This window comes from Vespa velutina, chromosome 8 (genome assembly GCF_912470025.1).
Source record: "Vespa velutina chromosome 8, iVesVel2.1, whole genome shotgun sequence".
Classification (NCBI taxonomy): Eukaryota; Metazoa; Arthropoda; class Insecta; order Hymenoptera; family Vespidae; genus Vespa; species Vespa velutina.
In genome coordinates, this window is record NC_062195.1 from 245,900 (window position 1) to 258,808 (window position 12,909).

The following is a 12,909-nucleotide window of genomic DNA, read 5'->3' on the forward strand; positions in this document are numbered from 1 at the left end:
GCCGACTTACGGTTTAATGCGTGAACGAAGCGGGAACGTTTGAAAATCTCCTCCGTATAAGTTTAACGGAAGAAACACGTGAAATTAATTTCCGTTCTCCGAGGGTTTCGAATATCGTCTATGTTAGCGCACTTTACCACCTTGCGTACGCCAACATTTCTTCCCAACCATCTCGTAATCCCTCTTGCGTAACATTTTCAAGATTTGCGCGCTGCATTCTTTGCGCTTGAGAAAGTTTACAATCGTTTCTTGATTCTATGATGAAGCACCGCTAGTGTACTGCCCACACCGGAACCGTTTCCTCGTCGGTGGAAGAAGACTTTTTTTTCAAGAAATCACCGAGCACGGAGAAACAATTCTCGCGATGATTAATATTTTCGAGTTTCCGCTGGTTTCTCTCTCTCTCTCTCTCTCTCTCTCCTCCCCCTCCCCCGCCCATTGATAAAGGGATGAAGAGGACTAACAACCCCGGTGAAAGTAAAAGAAAATGCAAAGTAAGAGATAGAATCGCGCCTCCGCTTCTTCTTCCTTTTCTTTTCTTTTTCCCCGTGAAAAGGAAAACGCACGATCAAGTTCTCCGTCTCGAGAATTCGGGATAACGCGGGTTCGTGTAAATCGATCGCGAATTACGATCTATTTCGATGCCATTATTTTCTTCTCCGATCGAAAAAGAATTTCTCTCTCCGAGCCCTCGGTAGTCGGACGTAACACACAAGTCGATGCGCAAGGTGTTTCGAACGATTTCATTACTCGACTTCGTCTTCATGGTCGTCGCGTTACGCGAACAAAATCGATCGCGTCTCTTTCTTCTTCTTCTTCTTCTTCTTCTTCTTCTTGTTCTTCGAAGAAACGAGCTTCGAGAGGAACGCGTGGTCCTTTGGCGCACGATCGATAAGACGTATCGCTAGCAATTTGTCGACGATGAAAAAGCGACCGGAACCAGGAGAGTCATGATTCATTCTCCTCGATTATCGAACGATCCTCCTCATGAGAGGCTAATGAGAGATCGTACATTCGCAACGAGTCGTACGTTAGACCGTTTAAGCGATATAACATAAATCTATCGACGCCGACAAATTATTTTTTCATTTGTTCTTCCCGTACGCGTTTCATATTTATTTAACATTGTTGGATAATTTATCATTATACATTTTTGGGAAGACGACGACACCAACCGATTCTTATTATTCGAGTAAGTATTAATCGTCGTAGAATCGACCTTTGAATTTCCATCGTGCCAAACCGCGTGCACTCACGTTAAAAGTCGAGCTTCGCCGACGTATGAATAATGAATGAACCTCGGTCGCTGCATCGTAAAGCGCGAGAATACGGTACACCGGTTGTTGCGTCTTGCGGCCAAAAACGAAGGATATAAGCGTGTCATCGTATTCGCACCGTTTTGCGACCCCTTCTTTTCATCCTCCGACGTCTCGTCTAATCCTTCCTATCGTTGCGCTTTCCGCAAATCCGATGGCCCGCTAATGGGAAACATTAAGGCTCGAACTTAAATACACGGTTCGTGTACGCATCTAGGTTCGCCAAGTCGAAGGAATGGGAATAGCATTCCTAATGCATTTAACGTGGAATGCGACTCCTACGTCGAACGTTCACTGGATCGACCGAGAGGCGGCGAATGTGCACGTGCGCGCATTGACCGTTCGACCGCGCTCTCTCGTTCTTTCTACGCTTCTACGAGCTTTAGTTTCGAAGATCGAACGTTACATGCGATTGCACGCGTAGATACAGTTCATGAAGGGAAAAGAAAAAGAAAAAAGGAAAATAAGGAAGGAAGAATGAGGGATCGCCGATAGGCACGCGTTAACGCGCGAGACTAAGGTTAAGAAGAATTTTTTTATTGCATTTTACCGCGCGATACCACGAGCACCTTTTTAGTTTCAGTGCAGCGCGCCTTAAATCAGGAAAGTACAGGAAAGTCGTTTGCAACGTGCTACGCAATCCTCCCGTGCCTCTTCACCCTTCCTCTCTCTCTCTCTCTCTCTCTCTCTCTCACACCATTCCTCTCCTTTCCACGTGCACCTTTCCAGTTCAACCGTCTTTATCTCTTTAAAAGCCGGGCCGCATAGCGGTTTTCCTACGTCGTCGTTTTGCACACAACCAAAGCTCGTACATTCTTGCGAGAACTAGGAATGTGAATCGGAGCCACGCGAATGACAAGTCGAGAAAAGGAAGGAAAAAGATTACTTCTTCTTACGAACGATACGTTCTGCCGTTTATTTCTTAATTTCCAACCAGAGAAGAGAACCGAGAAGCAATAGCCTGCAGCTGCGTGTCTACGGCAAGACGAGCATAAAGGCAAAGGAGGACCTTACTCGAACGTCTTTCTAACGGGGTTCTCCGCTATTCCATAACCTTCCATCTTCCTTTCCTCTCTCTCTCTCTCTCTCTCTCTCTCTCTCTCTCTCTATATATATATATATATATATATATATATATACACATATATATTTCTCTCTCTTGGTTTCCTTTTGGATCCGCGATCTCCTTGCGGCATCACCGATGACGCTGTTCAACCTTGTACTACTCCATAACCATTCACGATATTGCATCGTGCACGTGCACTTGTCCCTAACGGCGTCTTGTCGAATATCGATCGATAGTTTCACTCTTTATTACCAGTGTTTTTCAATTTTCACCCATCGTGAATCGTTGCAAAATAACGTCGACGATGAAACTCGTTAGAAGAGATAATAAATTTCGCATTGTCCCGAGTCGATCTTTGCACCGCGCAATCATTCCTCTAATTAGAAGCGACTTCTACCGTATAAACAATGCCGTCATCCGTTCATTTTTTATGGCTAACTAGGATAAGGGACGTGAGATCGACGAGAGCATCGTCGATAAACAACTGCGCGTTGTTCCTATTTTATTGTCATCGAAGCGACGCGCAAGGGTTATCGCTCCTATTTTTTCGCCTCGCGTTCTCATTTTATTAAATAATCACGAATTCCTCAAGAGTCATTTCTGCTTTCAATTTTCCGCTTTTCTATGGGTTTCCTTCGTAACTACGCAACCATAAGTACTCGATGCAACCATCGACGATCTCCGTAAGAACACTCGTAGGAAAGTTATGCGCTTCTCGCTTTCACCCGATCTTTCTTTTTTCTTCTTCTTCTTTCATATTCGTCACTCGAAACAGGTTTTATTCGATATTTGCAAGAGTTCTCCTTAGCAGCTTTGCTAAGGAGATCAACGTCTAAAGTCTTTGACATTAACGTACAAAAGAGATTTCGGGATATCGAAAAGTATATTTCAAAGCATTGAAATCCTTTGCGAGAGAGTTTCTAGAAAGATTGGTTTCGTTCGAAAACTTTGATTCTTCTCGTTCGAGTTATGGAATAAAACAAAAAAGACTTTAACCGGCCCTTCTTTCAGCGTGCTCGATTGGTCAGTCTAAACACCATTGTCTAACACTCAACGATCGCGCGAATAGTCGATGTATGTGCCGTCTGGTTTCATTTCACATCTGCGGGACTCACGGTCTAGCAAGTTTCGCCTCGGTCGGTGACCCTTCTCTCTCTCTCTCTCTCTCTCTCTCTCTCTCTCTCTCGTCTTTTCTTTTTTTCTCTCGCGTCCCCTTTGGAGTCCATTCTTATTTCTCCTTTTCGCCTCTTATCCTGCCCTTCGTGTCCTCTCTCTATCTTTCACTCGACCGATACCCACCTGCGGTCTCGCGAGATGTTTCGAAAAATAATGTTCTGTCGGAGAGATGATATATTCAAACGATAATTACGTGGAATTTTGTAACACGCGTAAATATATTACCGATTCAGCTGTGATGCCAACAATTTAAAGAAATTTTCCAATAATATCAAAATAATAAAAGGTATGCAAAGAGTACGGTCTATCGGTCAGAGACTTTCACTCGGCACCTGCTCATTCCTACAAATCGATTTCGTTTGTATGCTTTTCTCGGTTAAATATCGATGTTTAGCAGGCGTTGGGAATTGAATCGGCGCGATATACGTTTAACGTATTGAAAACATTAATACTTTCTAAATACTTATTCAAAGGCACGAGGATCCAAGGAACCTTGCGGTCGAGTTTCTTAGATATTTTAAGTCGATTGACATTTTTCTTGTTGACCACTTTGGTGTACTTTTACATAATTTATGTGGAATTGAATTTTGGATTGACAACTACGTGACTTTCCTTGAACACGTAGGAAAAAAAAAGAAAAACCAGAAAAGAAAAGAGTTAAGAGATTAGTAAAGTATCAATGGAATGTGACAATCAGCCTATCCGTCGTCCAAAAAGTAACTATTCGCATATTGTAAGATGAAAATAGGTAAAGCTGTCATCGATCGTAAAATAAGGATCCATTATCGATGGATCATACTTAAAAATAGTTGAAAATTTCAATAAATCGTGCTTTTCAATTATAAATAAAATTTACATCGATGGTTCGTATCAATTCAGTCTTATTCGTTCGATTCGAAAGAAAAAGTTTCTTTGTAATGCCGACGCGGATCGACGCACACCTGTGTCAGAGAACCTTTAATGGAAAAAAAGAGCATTCAGAAGCACGCAGGTTGCATCGAAGAAAGATACACGAGGCTTTCCACTCGCTATTTCCTACTTTTCTCCGATAAAGGAAAAACCAGACGGCGAAAGGAACAACACTTTTTGTTTTCGCGTGTCGCTTCGAAGCCTAACTTGGTTAGTCGTATCGATTCGAGCTAAGTAATCGAATACCGTCCGAATAGAAACGTCGATCGTACGAGAAACTCGTCGATCAATTATTATTCGTCATAAATTATTTAGCTAGCGTATACGGGTCATTGATTGTAGCCGCATCACCACGGGAGAATATTTTTACGCTCGACGGGAATGCTTTCACGGAAGAAAGCGCCTTCCCAAGCGAGCCAATTTCTTTTTCTTTACGCTCGAATCGCGATCGATGCCTTCGCTATGCGTCTCGTCCTAGTTGACCGAGACCATCGAAGCTCTTTCAAACGTTTTCTTTTTAATTCAATATTTGCGAATATTTACTGAAAATTTATTCTAGACGGACGATCCCCCCTATATACTATAATTCAGGCGAGATGATATCGTGAGAAAAATGAGTGGAAAGATCGAACGAGAACATTACAGAAAGAGGACAAAGATTGACGATAAAGAAGAATCCTAACAAGACTTCCGGTAAGAGAAGAATCTACCAATGATTTTGTTTTTTCTTTTTTGCTTTCATTCCGTTCGAAGGGACTGTAAATCGATGTCCGTCGTTTAACGTTCGGTTGGTCAATGCGCTGTCTACTTGTCTTACGGTGGTCTCTCGCCTCGACTCGACTTTATATTCCCTCGTCCGGTTTCCGACTCGACCCAGACTAAGCCGACGATACACACCATCCTTCTCTCTCTCTCTCTCTCTCTCTCTCTCTCTCCCTCTCCTTCTTTCACTCCAAATACGTTTATGCTTTTCTACGTACACCGAACGTACGTGTGCGCGTGTCGGTGTAGATAAAACTGTTATGTCATAAGCCAGGCAAGTATATAGAGGCCATTCACGTGGGGAGTAGAACTTGAGCGGCTTCTTAGGGGACTCTTTTGCTTCGAAGAGAGCGTTGAGATCTCGGGAATCGCGACGCCTTTAAAATTGTTTGCCCGATGAAAATGACAAATACAAAAATAAACGAACTTACCTTCGTATGGAGAAACGCCAACGACTTGTTCACGTTCTCGATCTTGTGTACTCGCATACGACCATTGTTGGGCTTGGCCAATCTTTCTCCCGAAATTATTTCCAACAGTTTAAGCAATTTTTTCCCATCCGCAAGGTCCGTGAACAGATCGTCCACTTCCATGCGAGCCTGAAACGTCGATTATTCTACGTTTATATTCTCTATTTGTCTCCCGGCTAAAGTTATTTAAGTCGAGTGACATACTTGACTCGAGTATGAAAGAACAAGTAAATATATATATATATATATATATATACCTTCAAGAGGAAGGAATTTATCCATTTTGTGAACGTCTTCTTTTGAATATGCAGACGTTCCTCTTGCAGGGCCTTTATACGGCCCTGCTCGAACTTGAGAACGTCCTCCCTCTGAGTCATTCTCTTCTGTATAATCGGACCACCCCTGTATCTGTCGACTCTCGGTGGTGGATACGTGGGGAGATACTCGAAGTTGTTAAGTCGTCTTCCTTGGGGTACGGCGCCGTGCCCAGATCGGGGCTCATACTGCGCCCCTGAAACAAACATTTTCCATTCGTTAGGAAAAAAAACTTTTCTCTCCTTGCCTTCGGATACGTCGAGTAAACACAGGATTGGGCTTCTAAATGCTTTCCAGATGAAATCTACAGGGTTGTGCTATGAGTAAATCAACGACGCCAACAGGATACGGCGATTTCCCCATAATGTCGGGGGGAGGGGGGAGGAGAGAGAGAGAGAGAGAGGAAAATGACCTAAAATAGAATAGTTTTGTAAACGAGTTCTACGATAGAGGCCTGGTTATCTCTATTTTTATCCTAAAACGGAAACGAGGCCTTTTTTATCTAACGCTAGGGTAGGAATTGGGAATGTTTCAACCTCTCTTTCTCTCTCTCTTTCTCTCTCTCTCTGCTCCCTTTCACGCTATAAGGACCTTCGCGACAAGCGTGAATAATTCAGCGAAGAGCGAAACGTTACATGCTCGTTATGACGCGCAAATATTTTCCCACGTGCTTGATTACAACGACTACGACGACGACGACGACGACGACGACGACGACGACGACGAAAATGACGACTTGTGCTTTTGTAAGAACGAGCTGAAGAAGCCAGAGGCCTGGAAGAACAAGCTGGACGAGGAGGAGGAGGAGGAGGAGATGGAGAGGAGAGGAGAGGAGAGGAGAGAAAAATAAAGGGGAAAAAGGAAAAGACGAGAAGCAGCAAGAGGCAATCTCGCGCTGGTAGTCACCACCGGCCCTTTTGTAGACGCTGAATCAAATAGGCAATTTGCTTTTGCATTCACGTTCACGCTACACGCCGTGGTCCATGCGAGGAAGAGAAAAAGAGAGACCTTAAGAAAAACTTTATGACAGGGAGAGCACGAAGACGCGAGTACACAGAATGGCAGTGACAATAAGCGAGGACAATAATCTTGCCAAGTCACGAGGCTGACAAGAAACGAGCTGCTCGCTAGTGCTGGCGTTGCAGTTCCTCGCAATGTCCGACGCTTCGTCGTGCTACGTACGAGTCTTTCGCGCTTGCTTTTATTTACTTCTAAAGGAGAAAAGAAGCCATTGTCGGGGTACCGTCTCCCCTTCTTCGACACCCCGGCCCCTTCTATTCGAGCCCGCTCCTTTAAAATATATTCTACGTTTTCCAACCTCCGAGTCTCTCAATGCGTTTCTATCCTGCTGTCCCTAAAGCGTCAGGATTTGAATAATGACGTTCTTTCGAGATATCTCGAAACGTTTCATCGCTCCTCAGCCATTCATTCGAATTATCTCGAAGGGAATAAAACAGAAAATAATATTTATTTCTCTTCGTTTCATTGGCAAACGCACAAGAGTCTTAATTGCAAGTTTACTCGCGTAAAGAGCTCGCGTGCAAAGGAGTTGTTCTCGTATACATACGATATAGCAGCATAAACGACGACCTTTTATTATCTCTCGGTGTGCCGCACGAGTCTAACTCCTTGAATAGCGAAAGCCGTCCGATGGAGCGTTTAATTACCGCTTATCGAGTGAATCGGTGCGACTGGTATGTGCAAGTTAATGCAATCTCGATTATTACGTAGGCAATGAACAATGTATAATCGCACATCGTAAAGACGTCTAAATCCCAAAGCTACGAACCGATATTACGCATTTACTAATCGTTAGAGATCATTTTACTCTTTACATTTAGATCGCCAATTTATGCTACGTCGTCGAATTGCGAACGCGCAAAAGGGTTAAAAAGAGAATGACGTATCGGCTTTCCTTTTATCTGCAGAAGAAGTTGATAAGATATCGCGCAAAAAATGTCGAGCCAGTGGTCGTTTCTGCGCTAAACTATGTGACATTTCGAAACCGAACAAACATCTCGTTTCTCTTTTCCTTTTTTTCACTTTCTATGGTTCTTCATCAAATAAGACTATGAATGAATCCATTGATCTCACTGGGTTGCTTCCTGCCTACGTAGATAAGACTTTTTACCTCTAATGTAATCGACTATAAAAAGCAAAAAAGGAATATCCATATTCGGTTGTTTGACTTGCGTTGCGTCACATAGAGCACAGACTCGAGTAGTCTCTGTAAATCGAGATTTACAAGTCGCGATTAACTCTCGACGTCGCAACGATAATTCCTACTTTTAGAGTTTTTTTCTTTTTCTTTTCTTTTTTTTCTTTTTTTCCTTTTCTATGCTAATGCAAAGGCAAATTCAGATTTACGATCGTCCACGTCAAGCTATAATGAAAAAAGCAAACGAGTTCGTTTCTTTCTTCTTTTCGAAAATGAAAATCATCTCGATGATAAAACGTTAAAGGAACATCGATTTTACGATCGAAATATTTTGACAGGGCGATCTATATAAAGGAGGAAAAAAAAAAAAAAAAAAAAAAAAAAAGAAGAAGAAGAAAAGAGAGAGTGCGTGGGGTAAACTTGTTTTTGGCCGCATGATCAAAACGAGCTTCCACGAGTCGTCCCCGCATTCCTAGAAATGCTTTTTCTTTTTTCATGTTTTGTCTTATCGGTGAGTGTTAATCGGATAAACGTTCGAGCTTTATCGTCGTATCGTGCTTCGACGAAAGAATTTATTTTTACGCGTTAAGAAACAAATAATCGTGGAGAAAAGCAACGATTATTGTTGCGAGATAATATATTACTTACTTGAACAAATGCATAATAGCGCGGCTTGATTAAAAAGAAATAAACAGGTTCGATGGTATCAGATTCACGATGTATCCTGGGTGTCGAGTGACCCTTTAAAGAGTGCTATACGAACGTTAGAAACAATGACGAGGAGCGAATGACACCGTAGATTTGATTAGAGCACTTAACCGGCCACCGCCCGATATAATGTATCTATGTATACACGCGAGTGTTTCTAGTCGATGAAAAGCACGTAATACGATTGTAAGACACGTATGGCAAATTCTTCGAGCGTGACGTTTCGTGAAGCAGTACCCCACCCGCCCTTCCCCCCCTCAACCCTCTTTCTCTCTCTCTCTTATCGCATCGATTGTACGAATTTTTGCCATTTCGATCTCCGCGAAGAGCAAAAAACGATGACCTTGATCGTGAATCGCTATTCCCCAAGGACACATATTGTACCTATATGCGTCGAATAAAAAAAGGCTTTATTTTAGAGTTTATTCTGTTTTACAAAAGAGAAAATTCTCTTCTCCGTTATCTCTCCGTGACGACGACGGGTATTAAGTACAGGTGTGGTCGTTACGAAATCTTCCTTCGAAGTCAATAGATCGTTCTTAATCTCCGATCGGTCTTAGAATCGACGATATAACGAACTAATCCTATTATTTTACGAAAAGAAAGAAAAATTAAAGTTTATAGCGATAAAGAAGAGGATCAAGTTTGATTTTCTTGTAGAAATTATCAGTTTATCGGTCATATCGGCAACGATAGAAAAAGAAAAAGGTAAAGATTTACCGTAATAAGTGTAATAATTATTGTAAGCCATCTTGACTTGATTCGAAGGCTGCTTAACGTGGTAGCTCAAAAAACTTTCTCGTACGTTCCCATTCGAAGAAATATCATCGACGATCTTTTCGGTACGACCGTAAAAGGCTTAGAGAGAACGAACTTTATGCCACGACGAACGGTAACGCGCAACTGGTTCGTTGGCAGCTAAAGACCACCGACTGACAATACTCTTATCACGGATAGGACTATGTAACGCGTGTGCGCGAGTATGCGTATATCGCCGTTCAAAAGAATCACGTACCTATGTGCAACGAGCATTGGCGTGGGACAAATCGTTGGATAATGTCCGAGAAATTAAAATAGAAATATTTCACGTGTTATCGCGTACGTATGCATATATAGGGAGACGATGCAACGAGCTCGTTTAACGAATTTCACGTTGTCACTGCTTATTTAAAAGATTAACAATCTTCGTTTCGCCTATTAAATACAGCGCACTCGTAGCACGTGCACTTTTTGTCGCTGCATTTTCCTACTTTAATGCGATCGAGCAAAAAAACAAAGCGATTCATGACCCCGCTCATATATTTCGAACTTTTCTTTTTATCTCCTTTCTTCTTCTTCTTCTTCTTCTTCTTCTTCTTCTTCTTCTTCTTTTTTCCCTTTATCGCGGAAATACGCGGGATGACTCTATATAGTCCAATCGTCGAGTCTGTAACTGGTTTAATTCGATTCTCTCGACGCTTTAAAGACTAACGCAGCACGCTAAACTCGATCAATGACGAATCTATAAATGAGAGAGGAAGAAACTTTTTCCGACGAAAAATAGAGGAAGAGGAGGTCCAAACGGCGATCGATCGATATAAACAGCCGAATAAATTAGCATTACATTATCTTTCGTCGATAGCGTCGTCGTTGACAATGATAAATGTATAGCCCGGAATATCGGGTCGTAGCGAAAAGAAGAGAGATTTCTCGTTTCCTTGAATATCTTTTTTTTCTTTTTTTTTTTTTCCGAATCGTGGAATATCCCAGGTCAGTGAAGCAGAACGTCGACTGGAAGCACATTCGTAGATAAACTCTAGTAGAAGTACATGTTTGGCGCCACGTGTATTACGTCTCGACGGACGAATGATAATGAGGAGCGAATAGCCGAAGAAAGACGAGCTTAGAATTTAGATTAATTTACATTAAAAAAGTTCTAAGTACGTACTCGTGATCGAAACTTGAAAATAGTTTTCTCCGGATCCAAGTGCTAGATTTTTACTCGTTCGTAATGTTTAATTTCGACGATGGCAGGAAATTAAAGAAACGAGCCTTTCTAATAGCTAGATTATTAAGTATACTTTACAGGTTTGTTCGTTTGTTCGTTCGGCCTCTTTAACGAGTGTAATAATAATGACAAGATACTCGCAACGCTTACATTCCTTGCTACGAAATGATAAATCTAAATGGCACGTTAATTAGAAATTAAACGCGAGAATCGCGGTTATATTCATTATTAGGTGCGCGTAAGCGCCTTAATGAAAATTACGAAAGTGTACCATTAATTATGGAGCTAATTAACGTTAGAACAGATCTCTCTCTCTCTCTCTCTCTGACTTCTTATCGCATCGCATTAATACGATTGGTACATCGAAATGGACTCGGCGTATCGGACGGTGTCGATTAAATTTCGAGAGAATTGTCAACTAACGAAGGGCGTCTGTATCTTCTTTCGATAATGTCGTCTTCGAAAACTTGTCTACTCCAGCCAGCTCGATTCTTCGTTATTTCTAATAATTCACAATTTGTACGCTCGAGAAGAAATTCGAAAAGGAATTGAACAAATACACGTTCGAACTTTCCAATTCTTTTCTAGGTCGCGTTCGTTGCCGATAAATGCCGTTCGAACGAGGTAACATTGTTGCCGCGAGGAAGTGCGAAATTACACCGGAAATACGGTGAACGCATCGAAAAAGACGAGTGAAAGAGAAGCGAAAAGACCGCACCGGTGCGGCCGTCAAAGCGAAATAGGAGCCGTATTATTATCGGCGTTCGCATCAATTCCAATCCTGTAGTACGATGCGTGATACACTGGATAGAAGAGGAGACTAACAATAAGTAGTCTCTCTCTCTCTCTCTCTCTCCTCCCCCATGTATACGAGCTCTTTCTGTTGACATTGATATCACGGGCAAACATCGTTCGTTCGGCCGCGCGCACACGCAGAGAGACAAACATCTGCGCGCGATAGAGAGGAAATGGGGGGACAAACATGCTCTGGGTATGCCTTGCAAGTTCAAAACGTATGACGACACGTCTATATTTGGCTTGGAACCGACATTCCATCTACATATCTGGCATACGTATACGTACATGTATCTAGCTCTTTTTCTTTTACCGTATATCTGTCGCAACCTTCGCCGATACGAGTTTTTCGAGAAACTTTCGTCCTAGATCGTAAGCGAATAGAAAAATGTAACGTTCCTGTGTCCTTCGCGTGGAACAAGATTTTTGACGAAAAATTTCTGGCTGATTTCTCTCGCGTTCTCGATAAAAAGAAAAAAAGAAAAAAAGAAAAAGAAAAAAAGAATCGTTCTGTCTCTCTGTTTTCCCGAAAGACTCGTAAAAGACCGGAGGAAAAGTTAAAGGTAAACGATCGATCAACGTCCCAGAGGTTATTCGCAGTGTCGAGTCGCAGTGTCCTCTCTAGCGCGAATAATAAGAGAAGTCGAGCGTGCCTTGGAACATCCAGTATGAGAAACTGATTAATGAAGCGTGCGATATAATCGACTAAGAGAGAGGACGAGGAAGGGTTAAGGGACAAATGGAGAATCGAACGTCGTTAGACCTCGAAACGATGTTGCGAACGAAGAGGATGAATCCTGCCGTCGTCGACTCGAATGAAGAAGAATCAACACCTCCGGTGCTGTCGTCGCGTACCACCGTGAAATTAATATTCAGCTTTCACCTCAGTGCTCGTCCATCACTTCGTAAAATGTAATTATTACGGTCGATACTCCTGGCTCTGGCTTTTCATCGCTCGAAAGCAAGAGGCTATTCCGTAGTCGTTGCAATTTCCGTGCCGATAGTTGCTTGCGACATCTTCTCTACGATCGGGATTTCTCGTATAATCCAAAACAAAAAGATGTTCGCTTAAGATACGATACGATCTCGTTCCGTCGGATTAATGCGCGTAGCGTTAAGGACGATTCGGTCAAACAGTATTGGCTTACTGTACCTTACGTAATACGATTTCTTTATCGCTTTATCGTTAACGACTATTTTATGGGAAAAGAGAAGAATATTCTATATTTTTTTGGCACAACGAGGAC

General features: G+C 42.3%; 1 protein-coding gene across 8 annotated transcripts in view; it reads right to left on the bottom strand.

The window, feature by feature from the left end:
* The window catches only part of LOC124950938 (spectrin alpha chain), a 37,906-nt gene that overhangs the window by 18,056 nt on the left and 6,941 nt on the right, over positions 1–12,909 (bottom strand). For 3 of the 8 annotated variants that reach the window (XM_047498499.1, XM_047498500.1, XM_047498498.1), the window contains exons 1-3: positions 9,601–9,810; positions 5,957–6,210; positions 5,661–5,828 (exon numbers count right to left, since the gene is read on the bottom strand). In XM_047498499.1, coding sequence (XP_047354455.1) covers positions 5,661–5,828; positions 5,957–6,210; positions 9,601–9,631 — 453 coding nt within the window. In that variant the 5' untranslated portion in view covers positions 9,632–9,810. Of the gene's footprint in view, positions 1–5,660; positions 5,829–5,956; positions 6,211–8,820; positions 8,914–9,600; positions 9,812–11,290; positions 11,655–12,909 lie in introns of those variants that run through there. The other 5 variants (XM_047498501.1, XM_047498503.1, XM_047498502.1 and 2 more) reach the window with 4 other exon arrangements.